General features: G+C 36.8%; 1 protein-coding gene and 1 long non-coding RNA gene across 10 annotated transcripts in view; both read left to right on the top strand.

Moving 5' to 3' along the window:
• Window positions 1-22823, top strand: part of LOC124423046 (teneurin-a) — a 483434-nt gene that overhangs the window by 396645 nt on the left and 63966 nt on the right. Inside the window, exon 1 of one of the 9 annotated variants that reach the window (XM_046960320.1) lies at window positions 2410-4667. The exons of the other annotated variants lie outside the window; for them this stretch is intronic. Coding sequence (XP_046816276.1) covers window positions 4612-4667 — 56 coding nt within the window. The 5' untranslated portion in view covers window positions 2410-4611. Of the gene's footprint in view, window positions 1-2409; window positions 4668-22823 lie in introns of those variants that run through there. 9 annotated transcript variants of the gene reach the window in all.
• Window positions 4676-9926, top strand: LOC124423053. Its single transcript, XR_006942002.1, has 2 exons — window positions 4676-6247; window positions 6776-9926. It is a non-coding gene; the product is annotated as an uncharacterized LOC124423053 (long non-coding RNA).

Raw genomic sequence — 22823 nt, 5'->3', positions numbered from 1 at the left:
GATTCAGAATGAAACATTTAATAAATTGGTAACAAAAAATATGATAGAATTATTTCGAAAATAAAACAATTTTAATAAAACGTTTGTTGTTATATATATATATATATATATATATATATATATATATCAATGTTAAACAATATATATATATATATATAATATATACTATATATATATACTAATATATTATAATATTAGTATATATATAATATAATATATATATACTAATATACACATAATATATACTATATATATATATATATATATATATATATATATATAGTATATATTATATATATATTATTATTATTATATCTCATATACATACTTATAGCATATTTTATATCTTATAATCGAAACATTAATATTTATTTAAATTTGAGATACTTATAGGCTCATCCTGTATAAATAATCGAAAATTTTCCGCTACATTTAAAATACGACCAAGAAGAGGATTCATCGTAACGCGTTCTAGACGATTTAACGTGAGCGGGAAGTCGATGATAGAAAAGTTCATTTGTGACGTGGAATGTCGTTCGCACGTAACGCACGTGCGGCTAGCCCCTTTAAAGTCGCGTCGGCTTTCCCCAAAAGACGCGGCTGGAGGAAAGCTATGTATATGCGTCGTATGCTCGCTTACCCTGTGACCACGAATATCTCTCTCTCTCTCTCTCTCTCTCTCTCTCTCTCTCTCTCTCTCTCTCTCTACGCGTTTCGAATAGTTCTTCTTTCTACGAAACACTTGGCTAAGCTGTGCTTCTAGCTTGCAAACTAATTTTTCCCTCAAAAATTCCAACCATTTTCTATACTCTTCCCTTGACGACCCTTCTTGAAAAGCTATTAGAGAGAAAGAGAGAGGGAGAAAATGTTTGTCACTTTCGTTCTCTTAAATTGCAGAAGGAAAAAATGCAAAAAAAAAGAAAAGATTTAATGTAACATCGTCGAGTTGTGGTCTATCTCTTTGAAAAAAACGAAAAAAGAAATAAAAAAAAAAGAAAGAAAAACAAAAAGATCATGCGAGTATCAATATATTTTTCTCAGTACATATCTTCAGAATTACAAATAGAAACGTGGTTTCTCGTAATCTACCATCGCATCTTTCACCTTGCATTTGCATTTATACGTGTTTCGAAAGACGCAAGCGCACTATGGGAGTTTACCACATGCACATATTTTACTAGTACTTATGTACGTTGCCGAGTTGCGTGAAAAGCTCTTCGTTGGGTGCATATATTTTTCAACGAGTATCCGTTTACACGTGCTGTTAAAATATCGTTGAATTCAAACAATTTGATGTCAGTACGTTCGTACGTTTTTAATGAGTTCATTAGGTTATCATTTCCCTCTCTCTCTCTCTCTCTCTCTCTCTCTCTCTCTCTCTTTCCTTCTCTCTTTCTCTTATTATACATTTTCGTATAATAATTCATAAGAGAAAAATTCATGCATTATATGTCTGTGTACCTGTTGCTAACCTGTTTGAGATCGATAAGAGATCGAAATAAAATAGTCCTTTCGTTCGGTCTATCGACATTTTTTTCTCCATCGGTCGTTTATCTCCTTTACGACAATATATCCTTTGACTTTTATAGAAAAATACCGCGAGAACGCAGTAAAGGAGCTTGGGCTTTTAACGTACAAAGCATATTTTCTACGAAGAAAAATATGTATTGCCTTCGAACGGGCGAAGCTTGTGTGTAGTACATAATATATACCAAGATTCCTTTGTTTTAAACAAAAAAAAAAACAAAAAAAAAACAAAAAAATAGAGAGAATGAAAACTCCTCGATGACTCACTCCTTCGTAGAAAAAAAAAACGTTGATTGAGATCGAACTCGATTCTCGATAACTTCGATTAGTTATAGTTTAATCGTTTGAAACGCTTTTCTTCCGTGCTACCAGTCAACAAGTTTTATAGAAACGGATAAACGTATGTTCGAACGAAAATAATTGAACCCAAACGATTTCTCTTTTACGAAACGCAATTCGAGAAATAAAAGAAAAAAAAAAAAAAAAGAAAAATAAACACTAGGATCACCGAGAAATAATGTCAATAACGAGGCCTCAATAATTTGCTTCGTGCAAATCGTATATTCTATACTTGCTAATTCCTTTTTACAGTCTATTGCTTTAATTGATTTTAAACTTCAAATATATTTATATTTTTTCAAATAACCAAAAACAAAACTTCGTCTGAATGTATCGCCAATGTATAATACGATTTCCTTTGAATTAGAAAATAAATATAAGAGTGGTACAGAAAATAAAATGAAACAAAATAATATTAAATAAACACTTCGACTGTCAAACGTATCAAAGGAGAGCTACTATAGAGTAAAACACTTTCACGAGCAACATGCGATTTACGAACATTTCTACTCGATGATAGAAAAAAGAAAAGAAAAGGAAAAAAAGAAAAAAAAGAGGAAAAAAAGCGAAGAGTAAAACAAAAAAGAGGGGACGGAGAGGGAGAAAAAAAGAAAAACGAAAAGAAAACTCGCAAGCTCTTTTAAAAGAGTATCTCGTAAATACAGTACAGTTTTCTCGACGCGCAACAGGGAAATCAAGGATGTGTGAGTGTTCGTCTGACAGGCAACGTCGATATTGGAAGGGGTGAGTTTTTAGTTATCGCGGCCTCCGCTAGTCAGCGCTCACTCTCGAGGGTTGCATAGCCATGGGCAAAGAGAGAAGGAAGGAAGGTAGATAGGTAGATAGGTAGGTAGATAGAGATAGAAAGCCATAGAGCTGTAGAGGGTAGTAGTAGAGGATCCGATCTGGTAGGCAAGGGTCGACGTCTGCGCGTGCGTGCTAAGTGCGCGCGCGCGCTTCTACAGAGGACGGTGGTGGGGACGCTCAGTGTCAGTTCGTGCCGGGCGTTGCGGCGCAGTCAGTGGCCTTTTCAGTCTTTGATCCGCAACTGTCGCGGGTGTGCGCGCGACGTTACTCGAAAGGCCGACGTTATCTCTGAACGATAGAAAAGTGTTAGAGTGAAAGAAAAAAAGAGATAAAAAGAAAGATAGATAGAACGAAATAGAGAAATTCTGCAACTTCCAAAGAGAATTTCTATTATTTATTATCATCATTTTATGGTGCGAAGTCCTATTTTTTTTCACTTTATCCTTTCTAAAGGGTTGAAATATATAACTGAAGGTAGAGAAAGAGAAGGAGAGAGAGAGAGAGAGGGGGAGAGAGAGAGAGAAAGAGGAATGTAAAGATTCGTGCTTTGAGTGACTTGGAATGGTCTCTCCTTGTTTTTAAATTCTTCGTGATAAGGAAGATAAGATCGACGTGGTTTCGTCAATTTTAATCGTCGATTTTTCTTTCTTCGATTTTAAGGAAAAAGAGATAATTGATTGTCCCTATTAATTAAAAGTTATATTTCGATTAATACGTGAAATTGTTCTTAGGATTTATCTAAGTTCCGTCGAGTGATTGATAGCAGTCTCTGTGAGAGTGAATCGGAATCAAGTGTGTCAAAGTATTTTCTATCGTCGACGTTCGTGTTATTGCGGAAAGTTGGATGATTCGAAATAAAGGATATTATCGCGCTAGTAAAATTGTTAATAATATTAATAATAATAATAATAATAAAAATAATAATACGAAGAGAGTAGAGAGAAAAGAAATAACGAAGAATCAAGATTCTCCGGTTTAAACTTGCAAAGGAATTCCGAGGAAATAAAGGCGTCCCTACGAAAGAAGGGACAGTGCTCGCGGCGGGGAGTTGAACTTTCTCGCTCCGTGTTGACAGATCGATAGGAAAGTTTGCTTACGCGAATTTCCGCGTCGTGTCCAGAGTGTATCTCGGTCTCACTTCTGTGTACGCGTTTTACTATCTTGTTTTCCTCGTTTACAACAACGTCGTGTTTAAGAGCGAATACACGAGTATATTTAAAAAGAGAATCTTGAAAGTATCTGAGGGACGATTGAAAGATTATCGTAAAAAAAAGAAGACTAAGAAGAAGAAAAAAAAAAGGAGGAGAAGGAGGAGGAAAGCAGGAGCAATAGAAAAAAATCAAAAAGATAACGAAAGCAGCAACGACGGTGATAGATGCTAATCGTTGCAGCCAATCGGAAAATCTGACGGCTCGTCGTCGGGCCGGTCATAATCGAGGCAGTCTGTCGTTCTCCTTGCCATCGCGCGAATATCTAGTAGAATATAGAAATCGAAAGGAGGATAAGAAACATAAAGATCAGGAGAAATATTATCAACAACATCAGCAACGTAATCAAGGACTCAGCGAAGATCATCGGGGCTCTTCTTGCCCCAGACTCTTGGAGGAGAGTCGAGGAAAGTGTGCAACGGTGAAGGGTAACGGTGGATTTGGTGATTACTCCGCAGCCGGAGAGTTTGAAGTCTGGGGTGAAGAACGCGTTGCGTCGGATGGTGGTAGTGTTGTTGTAGGGGGAGGGGGTGGTGGAGGGGTGTCGTCGACGACGACGACGGCGAAACCGCCTTCGCGGCAGCAACGATGCGAAGGCGGTTCTGCCCTGAGACCGTTGCTCCACGTCGCTCATTGTGAACTTCATTCGCCACGCGAGGCCGAGCTCCTCAGGTTAGATCACCTCGAGGCGCTCGATCACAAGTCCTCGCTCGAACACGACGCCTACTCGATGATGGATAATTTTCACAGCCCGGTACCACCGCCGTTACCACGACGTCACGTCCGGTAAGATTACTCCATCAGTTATAACACCACGTTATATATTCGTTTGTAATATCAATGCCTACTTCCGCGTTTACTATATTCGTGTCCCCCCCCCCCACCCGTTAGAAGATAGTCACGTTTTATAAGCTCGTCAGATAATATCTCCTTCTTTCTATTTCCTATTTATCTTTAAATTGTCATGATTTTTTTACCATTACTACCGATCATACCAAGAAACAATAAAGAAAATATTCAACTTTCGTGACGAAAGTCCCTTAAAATCCGATTGAACATTCGAAAAATTTCTTTAGAAAAAAAAGAAAAAAGAAAAAATACAAAAACAATATTTGCACAATATTTGTTTTTCCTTTTCTATTCTTCATAGACACGCTCGCCATTAAATTCGAACTCAATGCATTTCGAACACGCAAACAACTAGTTCAAGCTGAGCGACGTCGAGTGACACCGGACGCGTGTGTGACTAGTACATACCTACCTACCTCCTACTACCTACATACCACCCAAAATCATTGATCGGTTTGCTCGCACGGAAATTCGAACAAAAGGGAACTTTTTCGTGTTTCAAATTTCCACTCTCGTAGTTTCAACTCGTATTTTAAGACACGATTGCACGTAGATAAAGAAAAAAGAAAGAACGTAATTTCAAATCCTTTAACTTCCGTTAATAATTCTTCTAAATATTATTATAAATATCGTCTAATATGCCTATAAATGATTCAGATATTTCAATGATAATTTTCCTTCAAGAGGATTATCAATTATTTTCACGTTCTTCCGTCGCTACCGGTGGCTCATTTTGAAAGCACTAATTAGAGTATCTAAAATGCGTTAGTGGTTACCTTCCTCATATCATTCTTTCCTCTTTTTTCATTTATAAACATCTAAAAAGAGAGAATGCTCTAGAAAAGTAAAGAGAAGAAAGAGAGAGAGAGAGACAAACACAGATCTACCCTTAACTAAATTCAGAGAAATAATAAATTTCGTGTGTATAAAGTAGCAAGGTAATTTTAACGAATCCAATAAGATAATTCAAACATATCGATATCTTCACGATTATCACATCGAACGTTGATTGATTTCGACGTGTTCTCGAACGAGCGAGGATCGTCATTAACCCCATCCTTCGAGCGTGAAGCTTCGAATCGAACTCCACTTGGAAGCATAGAAGTACTTAGCTATATCGGCTCTCTTGAAGCTGCCAAGTCTCTCTCTCTCTCTGTCTCTTTTTCTCTTCTACGCATGTACACTCTACTTATATATATACATATATATATACACACACACGCGTGCGCGCGTGTGCACGGAAATGATTGCGTTCCTCGTCGCTCGCAGATGCACACACACCGAAGGTTCACCTTCCCTTTATGCTCGATAATCTAAAGTGCCAAACAGAGCGGTGCGTATTTCGACCCTGCAAACACGAAACATCCGATGCAATCTGTGCGCTTCTACGTTCGCTTGGAACGTAATGGCAGTAACAGCAACAGCACCAGTAGCATCAGCAACAGCAGCAACAGCAACAGCAATAGCACCAGTAGCAATCACATTGCCCACAGCAGTTGCACTTGCAACACAGCAAGGTAGATGCATTCGTAGCGTGCTCATCATGCGTCTCAAGAGCAACCGGCGTGTATATCTAAGATGATCGATGCTCACACATCGAGGACATCTCTGTACATGAAGTCGTTACATGATCTAATTTCAGACAGAGAATGATTTGTTGATTTGACTAAACAGAGAAATTGAGATTGTTTTTGGTTCAGATTTTCTCAGTATCTTATTTATTTATTTATTTATTTATCGAAATTAATAACCTAAATTAATATTTAATAAACATTTGTAATTTACGTCAACTTTTTTATCGTATACATATTATGTTTTATTTAAAGTTATATCAATCGTGATGATATTAATTATGACGTTATCCAAGATAGACACGTACTATAACTCGGTCGAAAGAATATTAATCAACAATAATTAATTAAAAATATTTACTTGGTGATATAATAATATAAACAATTTTTTTTATATAAAAGTTAGATTAAACTCATCGTGAAATGCTTGGAATTTCGAAATACGTCGAATGATAATAATAAATTTTACTAAAGACGACGACTGCTGCTGCCACATCAACGACGAAGATGACGACGCTGCAGGTACATCCTCCTCCTCCTCCTCCTCTTCCTCCTCCTACTTCTCTTGGCGCACGTCGCGAGAGCGCAAGACGATCGATATGCACGCACCATGCGAAACCTGTAGACGAGAAAGGGCAAAACCAGCCCCGGCATGAGTTTTCCAGTAACGTATCGCAGGAAAGGTGAACGAAGTGACACGGAAGTATCTTATAGGGTGTGTAAGAAACGACGAGTTAAGAGTACAACGAAGAGAATAAAAAAAATAAAAAAAGAAAAATACGAGCCGAATACGAGTAAAAACGAGACAAGCAGTCAAGGCCAGCTTCACATTTCGTAGTGAACGAAACATACCCCCTGGCTATGCATCACCCTGTCCTAAAGATACCCCCTTACTGACAATGGTCCACGTTTCTCTCTCTCTCTCTCTCTCTCTCTCTCTCTCTCTCTCTCTCTCTCTCTCTCTCTCTCTCTCTCTCTCTCTCTCTCTCTCTCTCCCTGTATTGTACTATACTCATGTAAATCTCTCTACACAATCTTCTCCTTTTTCCTTCACTTGTCATTTTATTTTCTTCCATTCTATTCTTTTCTCCCTTTTTTTCTTCATCATTTTATCATTCTCATACTACCGTGCCAAAATAAATTATGTTTTTGATACATCTTAGTCACGGACCGAATGGTGTTCAAATTATTTTGAAAGAATTCGTTTTTTCTTAACAACAAAATATTCGATTCCCATAATTGATCGTAACAGAGAATAGTGATCGTTAAATCTGAAAGAAATTTGCTAAAAAAACAAGAAAAAGAAAGAAACATACAAAAAAAATGGAGATCTTGTTTTCACAAAAACTAATATATTTTCAACTTCCCTTTTTTTTGCGAAGGAAAAGAATCGTAAATATATTCATTGTTATGTAATAATGCATACGTTACAATTTCCGTCCCGATATTTAGTCGAATTTGTAATCGAATGAAATAGAAAGAGTGAAGAGAAGGAAAAGAAAGAAAAGGAGAAAGAAGGAGGACGCAGAAAAAAAATAAAAGAAAAAAAGAAAAAAAAAAAAGAAAAAAGTAAAATGAAAAAAAAAGAGATGGATATTTTCTCGCCGTAAGAATACGCCGGAGCTCGGGCAAAAGGGAGAAAATTTTCTCCGGGCAGAAGATAAGAGCTTTACATTCCGCGTTACGGGCAGGACGGATGAGCGATGGTACGATTTCTCTTACCGCAGAAATATTCCACTTGCCTAGGAATATTGGTACACCAATGATATTTTTCAGCTTCTGTAAAAGGGGCCAAAAGGGGATAGGGAAACGACGATGATAGTAGCTTTCGAAGCGTCTGACAAAACGTGCCACGTTGCCTCAAGTTATGGGATCGTTTTAAAAAAAAAAAAACCGATTAACCGACTGAACTCTCTAGATCAAAGCTTTTTTTTCTGATCAACATGCCAAAAAAAATAGATTAAATACTTTGCAGTGGCAACGAAGTTTACTTATTTCGTAAGACCTATTTTTTACAATAAAGAAAAAAAGAGAAAAAAAAAGAAAAGAAAATAACGATTCATTCATTACTGTAATGATAAGTAAATGAAAGCTGCGTTGATTTATAACTTCTTAAAAGAAATCAAAGTCGACTAAGTAAATGTTTAAAAAATAAAACACAATTTTCATTGAATAGATACTTCTTGATTTTCGTCTTTAGTTCACTCGCATATTTTGAAGTTCTTCCATTCGAAATTATCTCGTAGCGAAATTCCAATTTCCCTCTCTCTCTCTCTCTCTCTCTCTCTCTCTCTCTCTCTCTCTCTCTATTTTTCACTCTCTCTCTCTCTCTCTCTCTCTCTCTCTCGCATTTGCTCGATGGCTTTTAAGTTTAATATAGTCGCGTGCGTCGAACTTTCCGTAACTCGTTACCATAATCGCGTTGAATCTGACGCGAGCGACGTGCGAAACTCTTCCGGCCGATTGCCCGCGGAGAGAGCTGCCGGAGTCTCTCTCTCTCTCAATTTCTCTCCCCTCTCTTTTTCTCTTGTCCTTTTGAAAACGACGAATCATAATTATAGTCATAACATCTTCTAACATCTTCTAACATCTTCTAACATCTTCTAATATCATCTCATTTTAAAATTGTAATCTCGAAGCACGTAAGATCGTCGACTTCATGGAATTTTTCGGTTTTGCAAGAAAGACTGACTATTGATCGATTCATATGAAAATAATATTTTCAAAATTCTCTAAGAATATCCCTTTCTTTCTCTCTCTCTCTCTCCCTCTCTCTTTCAATTTTGAAAAAGCATTGAGAAAATAATACGTCTCATCGAATTAGCGTCTAATCCCTTTTATGCATCAAACTTGTCGCTAGTTCGTTCTTGTAAAGTCGAAAGGATAAGAAACGAGAAAAATGTAGTATTTAAAATCTCTCGTAGATCAAGAAAAAGAAAGAGAGAAAAAAAATTGCTCAATATATAATATATGTATCTATACGTTTTTATGTACACGCACATGCACGTACACCCCCCACACATACACATATATATATGTATGTATCTATGTATACATATATATGTATGTATATATGTATACATATATATGTATGTATATATGTATATAGTTAGATACATACCTATTCATATGCATACGCGTGTAGACTCTCGGTTACTATCTCGTTGCTGCATTTACGAGAAATCAACGTTGGAAGTAGCTCGTAGAATATCTAAGCGAGTATATCCAGCATCGCATCACTTAGGCGAGCCAGACACAGTCTCAGCAATTGATAGGTAGTCACGCTAGGCTGACCTCAAGGGACATCGGTTCGTATAGAGTTCTCTCTCTCTCTCTCTCGTTCTCTCTTCCACCTTTCTCAGCCCCTTTCCCCGTATTCGTCTTCTCCGTAAAATCTACTCTCAGACCAAGCCTTCGTAGCTTCCGCCTCGTATCTTTCGTCTCCTTCGTTCACCTTCATCCTTTTCTCTCTGTCTCTCTTTCTCTCTCTCTATCTCTATCTCTCTTTCTTTCTTTATGCTTCTATCTCGGCCTCTTCCACCGTCTCGCTCATGCTTTTCACTCTCTCTCTCTCTCTCTCTCTCTCTCTCTCTCACTCTCTCTCTCTCTCTCTCTCTCTCTCTCTCTCTCTCTGTCTTCGTCTTTACCTTCTATCTCCTCACCTCCTCCTTGTCCTTTGTATAAGCTCCCTCCCTCAAACCACCTCCTCGTCTCAACATGTCGGCCCAGACTCGCTACTACCATCACCACTATTACTACTCCTACTGCTATTGCTACTGCTAGTACTACTACTACTACTAATACTACTACTACTATTATTACTACTACTACTACTACTACTAATACTAATACTACTACTACTATTATTACTACTACTACTACTTCCACTACTACTACTACTATCGCTACTATTACTACTACTACTACTTTCTCTGTCTCTCTCTCTCTCTCTCTCTCTCACTCTCTTTCTTTCTCTCTTTTCCTCGGATATCTTAGGGGCAGTTTTACCATCACGCTTGAACGACTATATGTATCTTTTCTTCATCGATGAACCATACTGCAAATAGTATCTAGTCGTCTCTTCTTACGTCTCTTCCTTCGTTCATTCGTCTATCTTTTACTATAGCTACTTTTTTCCTTTTCCACTTTCTTCTTCCTCCTCTTTTTCTGTTGTTATTTTCTTCCCTCCTTCTTTCCCTCTCCGTCTCTCTCTCTCTCTTTCTTTTTTCTCTCATTCTCTCTCTGTCTTTCTCTTTCCCTCTGTTTTTTCAGTTTCTCCTTGTTTTTCTTCAACGCCAAAGAACTTGCGTTCCCGTCACGATACCCGCGAGTTTATCGTCGCCGACGGCAATTCCGTTCAAGCAAATTCAACTCTTCTCTTCCTCTTTTTCCTTCTTTCGTAAAGCTTTCGTCCCTTCCTTGAATTCTTCTCTTTTGCACTTACCTCAGCTTTACTCTCTCTCTCTCTCTCTCTCTCTCTCTCTCTCTCTCTCTCTCTCTCTCTCTCTCTCTCTCTCTATCTATCTATCTATATCCCTCTCTCTTTTACTGTGAAAGTAGATAACGAGAAAACGATCGATCGTTGGCGAATTAAACGTCAAGTTTATTTGGGTCTTCGATCGATTATTCTTCCTTCTTTTTCAGTGTATACATACATACATATGTACATACATACATACATACATATATACGTACATACGTACATACATACATATATACATACATACATACATACATACATATATATATATATATATATATATATATATATATATATATATATATATGAGTGTGTGTGAAGAAATTGAAGCTACTTTTGAGTGTGTTTCTTTTGAAAAGAACAAAGTCTAAAGTCATAAGGTTTTTGAGTAGCTGTGCTGACTACTTCTACTTCAGGAAAGCTGAAGACTTATCTAAATCCTTTGACTTTTCTTTATCAATTTCTAAAAGACCTCCCGGACCAAGAGAGAATCGATTAATTAATCTTCTTTCGAAGGGAAGCGCATGCGCATAAAATTTTTACTTCGCCGATGTGACGACTAGGTACTTCTTGATAACGTTCCGATGACATCTAAACTTCGTCTTAGAAAGTATTTATTTCTCTCTTTCTTCCTCCCTCTCTCTCTATCTCTCTCTCTTTCTTTCCTTCGTTTTATTCTCATTTTAGTAAGTTTAATGAAAAAACAATAACAAATTTTAATTTTTTTCCACAATTTTTTATTCTTATTAATTGATGAAAAAAAAAGAAAACAGCTATCATGAAAATGAAGAAGTTCATACGGAAACATAAAAAAAGAGAATCATTATAATATATGAAGATTAAATGTAGTACCCACACTCGTACAGACACACACTTTATCAATAGTTGTGTACTTCTTCAATTAAAATGATTGACACTAAACAACTCCTGTCAAACCGAACCCGCATAATCTACAACAGATGACAAAGAATTCTAATAAATCTTCTCAGTCGATAATCTCAATAATCCGTGTCCCATCCTTCAAAATTTCAATCCTCTTTACCCTTTACCCTAAACTGGATCCCTTTTAAAGAATCATATATATATATATATATACACACATTCGTTTCTCGATCGAAGTTCTTAACTCAAGTCAAATTCCTCTCGCTTGTTTATACACCAAATTCGTCGTTGCCCTACAGCCCTTCTCGACGTCTTCCTCGTCGTTGTAATCGTCGTTGTCTTCTCGATTAATTTGAATTAACTTTCCTTCAATTACGCAATTAAAGTTTAAGCGAACAGATGCGTGTGTCCCATCGTTCGTTCCTGTGTCTCTCTACGAAACGACGAGACTACTTGAAGAAGAGAGAGCGAGAAAGAAAGGGATGGATAAACGAACGAAAATGAAATAAAGGAGAGAGAGAGAGAGAGAGAGAGAGAGAGAGAGAGAGAGAGAGAAATATAGACCACCCGTCGGCATCTTCCGAACCGATTCGGCGACTGTTTTGTCCTTAAGAGGCATTTAACGCCCGACCGTCTGCAGAGGACTCGTCGTAATTTAAAGTCAATCTCCTTTATTATCCGTAGTACGTGTACTCTCGAGTTTCGTCCTCTCTCTTAGAGATCCTCATAGTCGTAACAGTACGTAGACTACTTCGTAGACTAAGTCCTCTTTTCGACGATAAGAAGAAGAAGGGGAGGAAGATGGAAGAAATCTTAGAGAAAGTGAACGAGAAAGAAAGAGAGAGAAGAGGAGAGAGAAAATCGTTCGATGCTAGACAAAGAGTCTTCATTCTCGCGTTACTTAATACATCCCTTTCTAGCAGGAACGTTCGATGATCGGATTAAGCTCCATTTAGAAAAGTTGGCTAGACCGACTCATGTTATTCTTATACCATAGTGTATTGTCTTCTTCTTTTTCTTTTTCTCTTCTTCTTCTTCTTGTACTTACTTTACCCTCGAGAGATTTTCTCGTGAAATTTCATCTCAATAATTAAAATTTGTTTATTCAAAAAATAGAAAGAGATAAGATAATCGTACATGCATCGATGTATGATTGACCTCCCATTATTAACGAGTACATATACTGTTTCTATAATATTCGTTCGATAATAATAATAAGAGAAAAATGATAAGTTTATTGGCTTCGTCGAGTTGAAAAAAAATATATTTTATATAATACATCTCCATTTATTTGTATATAAAAATAAATCGTACGTAAATATTTCGTAGTCTTTTTCCTTTTTTAGAAATGGAAATAAGCATACAATAAGAAGGGAAATCGACTGGATTATTTCACGTTTTACCTTAACCGGAATGATACGAAAGAGTCGAAATAAATTGAACGATATGGGGATTAGAAAGTTAGACTGCTTGAAGATAGTAGATTCAAGACTCCTCGAGGTCGCTCGATCTCACGTACAAAGCGTTAGTCGAACGATCGGCCGGAGACTTAAAGGATCTCTTGACAAAATCCCCTCCAAAAAAGCAGAGACTAAGAAAAGAGGGATCCTTTTGTATATCGATGGGTGGGATCCTACATTAGCATCTTAATAAAGTGAACCTTGAATCCAGGATCTCTCTTTCGAGATATGTTCTCAAAGAAAAGGGACAATGTAAAATAAATAAGTGGATTTCTTTAGAAATATTCGATTTCATTAAAAATAAAAAATCATGAATGAAAGAAAGATGATATATATATATATATACATTTTTTTTCTGTACTACAAGTTTCCCTCATAAAAAGAATACGTCGAACATTGACATCAGAAGCGTCGCAAAACTTCGAGCCAAGTCGTTGGTACACGTATCCCGTCGAATGTGTCAGCACTCGTGTAAGTTTCTGAATAAATGATCGCAAATGAACGCGTAAGTACAGAGTAAAGTCTTCTTTTTCCCTTCTTTCACAGAAAGTAGATATACACATACACACATATATTCGTTCGAACGAAACAAGTATCCCTAACTGCACTTCGTTTTACGAAGGTATATTCTCACGCAAATAACAAAGTGTAAGATGAAATGAAAGGTCAAAAGAAAAAAAAATTGGAAAAAAGGAAGGATAGAGAGAGAGAGAGAGAGAGAGAGAGAGAGAGAGAGATACCTATATGTAAGTGGAACAATGAAATTCTAAAAGGACGCGAAAGAGAAAGAGAGAGAAAGAGAGAAACAAAGAAAGAACAAAGATAAAAAGAAAATATATGTACATACACGAAGAAACAAGAAAAATAAAGGAGGCTGGAAAACGCGTGGGTGGATTCGCGAGTAGGAGAATCTAAACGGTTGTGTGTTGGCTAAGTAATTCATCGTCTGGCACAACGTCTAACCACGCGTCGTGTAAATATCGTCTCTTCGTCATATATATGTGTATATATATATATACCTCTCTCCCTCTCTCTCTCTCTCTCTCTCTCTCTCTCTCTCTCTCTCTCTCTCGTTCTCTGTCTTATTTTCTCTCGTTCTATAGAGTAACACATCTTTCGCTTTACTCTTTTTCTCGTCGACCTCTTTCTATCTTGAAGCTTCCTCTCTATCTGCACCTTTCTCCTCACGATTATATATCCTAACGTAAATAAATTCAGTAAATATATACGGTCGACGAGAAGCGGACCGTTAACCGTTAATGACGACTTAGAGAACTACGGCAATGAGAAGAGAAGAAAAAGAAAAAGACAAAGAAGAAAAAGAAGAAAATGAAGAAGAAAAAAAGAAAATGAAGAAGAAAAAAAAGAAAATGAAGAAGAAGAAGAAGAAGAAAAATAAGAAGCATAAGAAAATGTTTACGGGGCGTGCGCGAAAAGGAAAAGTGGAAGTTGTTCGGTTAGGGTGGACAGCACCGACGGAAAATGAAAAAGGAAGAGCTTGAAAGAGGTAAAGAGATATATAGGAGATAGAGGGTGAGGTTGGATAAAATGTGACCAAGGTACGGGCAAAGTAGAAAAGGACGAAAAAAGGATGGTGCTAAGGGTGGACGGCCGCATCCTTCTCCTTCTCCTTATCCTTCTCCACCTCTTTTTTCTCCTACTCGTCGCACGCAGACGCAGTTATCTGTTCCAATTAACCTCTTACATTTCGTTCCCTCTTTCACAGACCTCCCGTCTCCCCGAGTCACCATCTTCTCTCTCTCTCTCTCTCTCTCTCTCTCTCTCTCTTTCTCTCTCTCCCTTCTTCTTTCTTTCCCTCTGGAAAGCTGAAATTGAATCGACGCTGGTCACGGGTTCTCGGAATGGATGACGCGAATCGTAGAAGCTTCGTTTCCGTTCCGTTTCGAAGAGGAAAAGCTTGGAAGATAGAAAAAGAGGGAAAGAAACGAGGAAAGAAATACTCTTCTTGGTCGACGCGTTCTTTTGCGAGAGATCGATGAAAGGAGAAGATTTTTCTACAGGAGAAAAAGAGAAAGAGATAGAGAGAGAAAGAAAGAGAAAGAGAGAGAGAGAGAGAGAGAGAGAAAGAGAGACGGAACGTACAAACGATCGAGAGTAGCTTAAATACTTTCGAGGACGGACTTTTCCCGCTTCGTTCGTTCTCGAGAGTTGGATTGTTTTTCTTTTCCTCTTGTATTTTGTTGTCGTTTTTTATACTTCCGAATTTTTCCTCCCTTTACTCACACTCTAGTACGAATAGAAAAAGAAAAGAGATTGTTCTAGATATTTAGTCGAGTTGAATTTCTCTTGAAACATGTTGTTCCGTATTGCAATCTTTCTACTTTTTTTTCTTTTTCCATTTATATATATATATATATATATATATATATATATATATATATATATATACCTTTTATTTTCAACTTGAACAATATTATTTCAAATCGTATTTCATGTTACAATTACATTGTAATCAGGCTTTCGAAAATTTTTATGACTAATATTATGTATCTCTTCTTATATCGGAATAAAGTTAAATCCTTATTTTTAATTCTTAATTAAAATTCAAAAAATTGTCGATTTTACAATCGAAGAAAAGGTTAATCGTTATTACGGCACAAAAGTATAATACGTTGGATACTAATAATAATCGTACGTGAGCGTCGCGCAGTCGGATCGATATTTAAGAGGGCCGGGGAGATGGAGAGAATATGTAAAATGGAGATGGCAGGCGGAAAGTGATGGCCGAACGAAAAACGTGATTGCGGATAAACGAGAACGGACGGCTCGACCGTTGTAAAAAGTGAGATCGAATTTGCCGAGTCGATCGATTTTTCGTAATCGCAATTCTTTTCGTTATCGTAAATTCGCTTCCGCCTCGTGTATCGCGTTTCATTTAGCGAGTTAGCCAGGGAGCACGAAAGTTCGTGGATAATGAAAAATTTCACTCTATGTATGTGTGTTTATGTGTATGTGTACATATGCCTTTGTGTTTGTGTACGTATCGTGTACATGTTAATAAACGGCAGGTAGAAAATATTTCGTTAAACGGAAAAATCGGTGACTCGATCGAATGCGTTTCGAATAATTCGAGAAACGAACGCACGAGGTACAAACTAATTATTTGGAAGATTAATTTTAAAGGGCTATTCATTTATGGAGAATGCAAAACAAACATTGTGTATAATGTCGTATTACATTATCAACGTTAACTCGATCGATCGATTTTTCTACGCACCTATGTACATATATATATATATATATATATATATATATATATATATATATATGTATATATATATATATATATATTATGTACATATATATGTATATGCCATGTATATATACATATATGACTATATACATATACACATATATACACGCATATATATATATATATACATCTATGTACGTACATCATTGAAAAAGCATTTCATCGAGGCCCTTCATTATTTGCGGAAATATCTGCATTGCTTATTATGTATTATTACGACATATAACGATCATTGACTTTTTTAACGATGTGTGTAACGAGCTTCGTGCATACATATGTACGTAGGTAACATATCTTCTCTCCCTCCTTTTCTATCTCTGGTCGCTATTTGCTAAAAAAAAAAAAAAAAAAAAAAAAAAGCAGAAAAAATCTCTCATCCGATACAATTCGTCCGCTTGTTATTTCGAATAATCGACATTCTCTAATGCATATAGGTACATAACGGATGATCGTGCATTTAACATTGAACATGGAACTCTTGGTGCTTTTATTCGAGGTAAAAAATATCATTGAACACTACCCATTCCCTATTGGTCCTATTGTCCGATATACCTATTAACATGTACGTATAATTATATCCAATCTAGCTTATACATTTCCATGATTATCTATGATGAAATTATTGATTATTTTCTTTTTCCTTCGAATTAATCGTTAAACAAATATACGCATTGCCGCAAGATGTATTTCAATATGAAATATTGTTAAACCTAATTTTTATATTTGATATTGATATTTCTCATTCTATTCAATATATCATAGTCAGAAAAATGACAATAAAGCTTGGCACCGTACATTTTTTTTCCATCCAACTTCTCTCTCTCTTTCTCTCTCTCTCTCTCTCTCTCTCTCTCTCTTTTATTAAGAAATAAAAAATAAACCTGTTAACCCTCTATAACGTCATGTAACTTTGAAATTACACTCATATATCTGTCTTATTTCATTTTCTTTCTTTTTTTTTCTCTTTTTTTTTTGTCGACACAAAATTCATTGTTACCACGTAAGTCCAAAAGCTAATATTCGCAAAGTAAAAGTTATACCTAGGTAATATATAAGAGTTTCGCATTATATAAAAAGTTTTTTTTAGACGGAAAATGAAGAAGAAGAAGAGGAAGAAAAAAAGAAAAGATAAAATTGGATTATAACGTTGGAAATAATAAAATTATGTTTCGAAATCTCGAAGAAAAGCGAAGGAAAAATCTTGTCGTACGGTGTGGACGTGGCCGGAGTGTTATACGGAAATGACAAACGGGCATTTGGTGAGAGGCGATGTCGTAACCGTACGAGATAAATCTCGCGCGTACGAACTGGTATAAGCAGATCGTGGAGGCGGATAAAAGCTTGAAGTAACGCGATCTCGTTTAAAAAGGGATGCGCGGATTGCGGACGATGAAGATCACGTCGTCGTCGCCGTCGCTGTCGTCGTTCTAGTCGTCGTCGTTCCATAAGACGTTAATAACGTTAACTCTCCCCCGCTTCTCTACCTCTCCCTCCCTCTCTCTTCCCTCTTGCTCCCCATAAACCGCTAGATTACGTTTCTCGGCCAATTTGGAAGGAGGTTGAACACGGGAAACGCTTTACACGACTTCGACCCAACGACGACGATGGCCTCTCTTCTTCTTCTTCTTCTTCTTCTTCTTCTTCTTCTTCTTCTTCTTCTTCTTCTTCTTTCTCCTCATCTTCTTCTACTATTTCTTTTTCTTCTTTTTATTTTTTTTTCTTCCCTTTCCTTTAGCTTTTCCTTCTTCCTTTCTTTCTCTTTCTCTCGTTTTCCAACCTTTTGATAAATGGTTCACGAGCTTGTTGAATTCCACGAATACGCTTGCAGAGTTTTATTACACACGGAAGAAAGCACGCACCTTCCTACTTGATTCATGCGAAGGTAGAAGGAGGGTAGAGACACGTTGACTTTCGGCGATTTTTCATTACTCGCTGTATTTTTTGTTTTTCTTTTTATTTCTTTTTTAAGGGAAGAGGGGAAAGGGGTTTTCAAGTTTCTCACGAAGATCTATTTTCTTTTTTTCTCAAACAGACAAATAACACATCTAATGATCCGTATGTTCAATGATAAATAATCATATAAGCGAACACAAATTTAATTTTGTCTCGGAAACAGTAATAGGATATTTTGATCGGAAACTTGTTCGTTTTGTTTTAAGGTAAATGTCATTTGCAAATTTTAGTACAATTTTTTTTTAAGGTTTATTTCGAACTTACAATTAGTTCAATGTAATTTCGAAGTTACATAACTTCAGGACCATAGCTATGTATGTACAGATATAAATATATATATGTATATATATTAGACACACACACACACACACACACACACACACACACACACACACACATATACATATACTCTACGCATTATTGAACTTTGCGAGCCTTGTATGAGAATAGAAACTTTTATCGGACATAGCAGTTCGCTAATTACATTTCCCCTTTTTTACTTTTCCATTATTTTCCATTATCTGTAAGGCGTATGAGAAAGGATGAGGAGAGAAAGAGAAAGAGAAAGAGAGAGAGAGAGAGAGAGAGAGAGACGGACGTGTCATTTCTCTTGTAAAAAAGAAAGAAATGTCGTACTAATAATCACGAAATTACGTTTTGGTAGAAATAAAGAAAGAAAGACAAGTATAGAACAAGAGAGATATGCATATACACCTACACGTATGTGTATATATATATATATAGAAACGCTCGTTCGGTAGAATGAATAATAAATTTTAATTAGACTATTGTTGTTTTACACTCAATAATGGAAAGAGGAATAAATATAAAAGGTTCTCATGGAAAAGGTATCGTCGTGGCCACTTCATAACGCTTTTGAAAACGGCCCTCGTATAAACCGAGTACGCGCCTGTCTAGTTCGCTTCAAGCTCGCCGTCGGCTCCAATATAACCAGCGCATTGTTTGCGGATTCTGAATAAGCGATGAAATTTCAGAACAACTACAGTGTCATACCATACAATACTTTTTTCCTTCGACTGGTTTGCTCCCTCTCTCTCTCTCTCTCTCACTCTCTCTCTCTCTTTCAGTCTCTGTCTCTCGATTTCTATCTTTCTCTCTCTCTCTCTCTCTCTTTCTCTCAGTCGCTGTCTCTCGATCTCTCTCTCTCTCTCTCTCTCTCTCTTTCGATCAACCACCCGCAAACTCCTCTCGCATTCGCATGGTTAACTTTTAACGATGCGTACCACGTGTATAATCGATTGTACGTTTTATCCTTGCCAATGCGCTCGACTCGATTTATGAAATGTTACTAACGAGGATTCACTTGGCATTGCTTCGGATATTATATTTTTAATGAAAAAAAATAACAAAAAAAAAAAAAAAGAAAAGAGAAAAGGAAGTGAAGGTAGGAGGTAAAGAGTAGAGGAAGCAATAATACACGACGTAGAGGAGAGTCGGTTATTAAATAGAGCCAGAACACGATTCGTACAATCGAAATACGAACGGGATAGTTAATAATGCCTCCTGATATTATTTTTTTTTCTTTTTTTCTTTTTTTTTCATTGAACTTTTTATTCTTTTTTAATTTCTCAAAAAATTGTATTTTACGCTACCCCCTTTGACCATTTTTACCAACTCTTTCTATTTCCTTTTTTTTTTTTATAGAATGTATCAACTTTATATGCAATAAAACAAAATTTTATTCATATCGAGAAAAATATAATAGATAGAGAACAGAACGATAATTCCGATAATAACTCCGATAATATAATAGATCAAAAAAAAAAAATGTGCATATATAGCTCGCGTCTACCTGTTCCTCGACCATAAGTAGAATCGATTATTCTTTCAACCCATTGTTTTGTCCATTGACTTCGTTAGTCGTGGGCGAATGGTCGTGGTCTCATAAAAGTGGACTATACATCGTGTTCAATGCATTCAAACGTCGTTAATCTCTCTCTCTCTCTCTCCCTCTTTCATTCTCTCTCTTTTTCCTTATAAACACTTCTTATAGTCAAAGAACTATAGAATTGAGACAGTTGTCTCGTTCTGTAAAATTACGTTCTTTATAAGGTACAACCTTCTGTTTAGCTTGCTTAGAAAGCAAAGAAGAAAAGGAAGGAAGGAATTGGATACGAAAATTCTCTGCACCAACGTCTTTCTTAATAACGTGTCGAGAAAGTGTCAAATGCACGGTTCTTTCTCTCTCTCTTTCTCTCTCTCTCTTTTTCCCTGTCTCTTTTTCTCTCTATCGCTCTCTCTTTCTCTCGAGAATTCGCAGCTTTCCAACACCCGTTGCACAATGTTTCCAACAAGAGAGAGAGAGAGAAAGAGAGAGAGAAAGGGAGAAGGAATGAGAGAAAGCATAACCTGTTTCCGCTCTTGTTGTACGAACGATTGTAAGTTCCCTTACATTGGCAGCATTTTAACTCTCGTCGTTGCACCACCTACCCCTTTCTCACCCTTTCTATGCCAATCCCCCTAGCCAAGAGTAACGACGGCAACATCACAGACACAACCATCAATATCTATACGTATGTATATATGTACATACATATGTGTATATGTAAAATCCAGAGCGTAGCTTCGTTCATTCGTTCGTTCGTTTAGAGCCCACGCGAAATTCCAGTTTTAAAGCAGAAGTTAATTTCACGCAGCACGGATTCCGAGAGCATGCGTTTCCGTGCTCTCGGAGACGTGCACATATTTACGTACATGTGTGCGAGAGAACAAGAGAGAGAGAGAGAGAGAAAGAGAAAGAGGGAGAGAGAGTTTCGTTGCTACCTGATCGCGTATCATAAAACACGCTCGCCGAGATGCACTTTGTTTTTTTTTTCTTTTTTTTTTTTCCATAGGTCGAGAGCATTGAACCAACACGACATAGCCTCCTATGCGACTCGTTAACCTTCGTTCCGTTTGTATCGATCGATAGAATTTGGTTCGCACGAATTAGGTTATCCTACAACAGGAAAATAGTAGTTCAGAAAAAGAATCATAAAATAATTAGTGAATCTATTCCTAAATAAAAATAGATCTATAAGGAATTTCTATCGTGGCGAGACAATAGATAATGTCGCGAGAATAAGATCCTTACGAGATGAGGTTTTTTTCTTTTTAATTTGTTTATTATCCTCTTTTTTTTTTATTTTAATATTTGTAAAATGAAATCATACCGATGGTTGTTTTAGAATATCTCACCCCGCATACATACAATACAATACATAAATATACGGTTAGAGAACAAGCTAATAAGGCATTATAAATTTATTGCGTAGCTCGACTGTACTCGTTGATTCGCTAAATTCGCGAATGCGCGCGCGAGTGTAATTTATGAATCAAATATTAGTACGAAGGGATTAGGACGTGTACAGTGGTAACAACGAGCAATGGCAGTACGCGCCCTTCCTACCAATCAATTCTTAAATAACGTCCCATTGTTATGAAACTGATTAAGGGGTCTGGATTAAAACGACTACGAGAGAGAGAAGGAGAGAGAGAGAGAGAGAGAGAGAGAGAGAGAGAAGGAGAGAAAGAGAGAGAGAGAGAGAGACAGAGAGAGATAGAAAGAGAGAAAGAAGGGAGAGATACTCAGCAAGCATCATTAATAATACGTGTGCACGCGACTGCCACGCGAAAAAAGCACATTAACGAAATTGTACAAAATGGATGTTCGTCCCTTACTCTTTCACAAACAGAAGGAATCTGCGAGCGAAAGGTCATATCCTGACTTTAATCTAGTCCAATTTTAAAACAATCGTAAGTTATACTTTCGAATTTTCTGTATTATTATCAATATCAATCATTATTCATATATAATAAAAGGAAAATTTCTCGAAATTTATACGATTTCTCCGACTAATTCTAATCTTCCTAATATATCGAAAAGAAAATGTGGAATTTAAAACCCCATGTGCTTTTTAATTAACGGTATATTGTGTAGATATAAAACTACAGGCACACATATAGATGCATATATATATATATGTGTATGTGTGTGTGTGTGTGTGTATAGACTCATGCATAAATGTATACACATTCATACTAGGGATAGATATTAACATTTGCACGTTGGTAATTCGCCACAAGATGCTCCATAATAATCAACGTTCCGGCAACGGTGCTACGTAATATTCCAACAGAGACATTTTTATCTCATATTCGCTCGCTCGTGCACAAGCACGGGAACAAAGGGAGAAAGAGAGAAAGAGAATAAGAGACATAGCACATCCCGTTCCTCTACGGAAGTGCTCTCCAGAGAGAGATATTCCTGGTTACAGCTGCTAAAGCAAGCGACGATGACCGCACGACCTCTGCTTCGACTATGGATTGCAGAGGATAATGCTCGCGAAAAAAAAGAAATTAATCGCTTACAGCGGCCCAAGAGAAGGCGAATCCATAATAATTCTAAATCGAATAGAACATTTCCTCTATTTCTTTCTTTATCCCCCTCTCTCTCTCTCTCTCTCTCTCTCT

This window comes from Vespa crabro, chromosome 3 (genome assembly GCF_910589235.1).
Source record: "Vespa crabro chromosome 3, iyVesCrab1.2, whole genome shotgun sequence".
NCBI classification, from domain to species: Eukaryota; Metazoa; Arthropoda; class Insecta; order Hymenoptera; family Vespidae; genus Vespa; species Vespa crabro.
The sequence above is the reverse complement of the archived record's forward strand: the minus strand, read 5'-3'. Positions and strand labels throughout refer to the sequence as shown.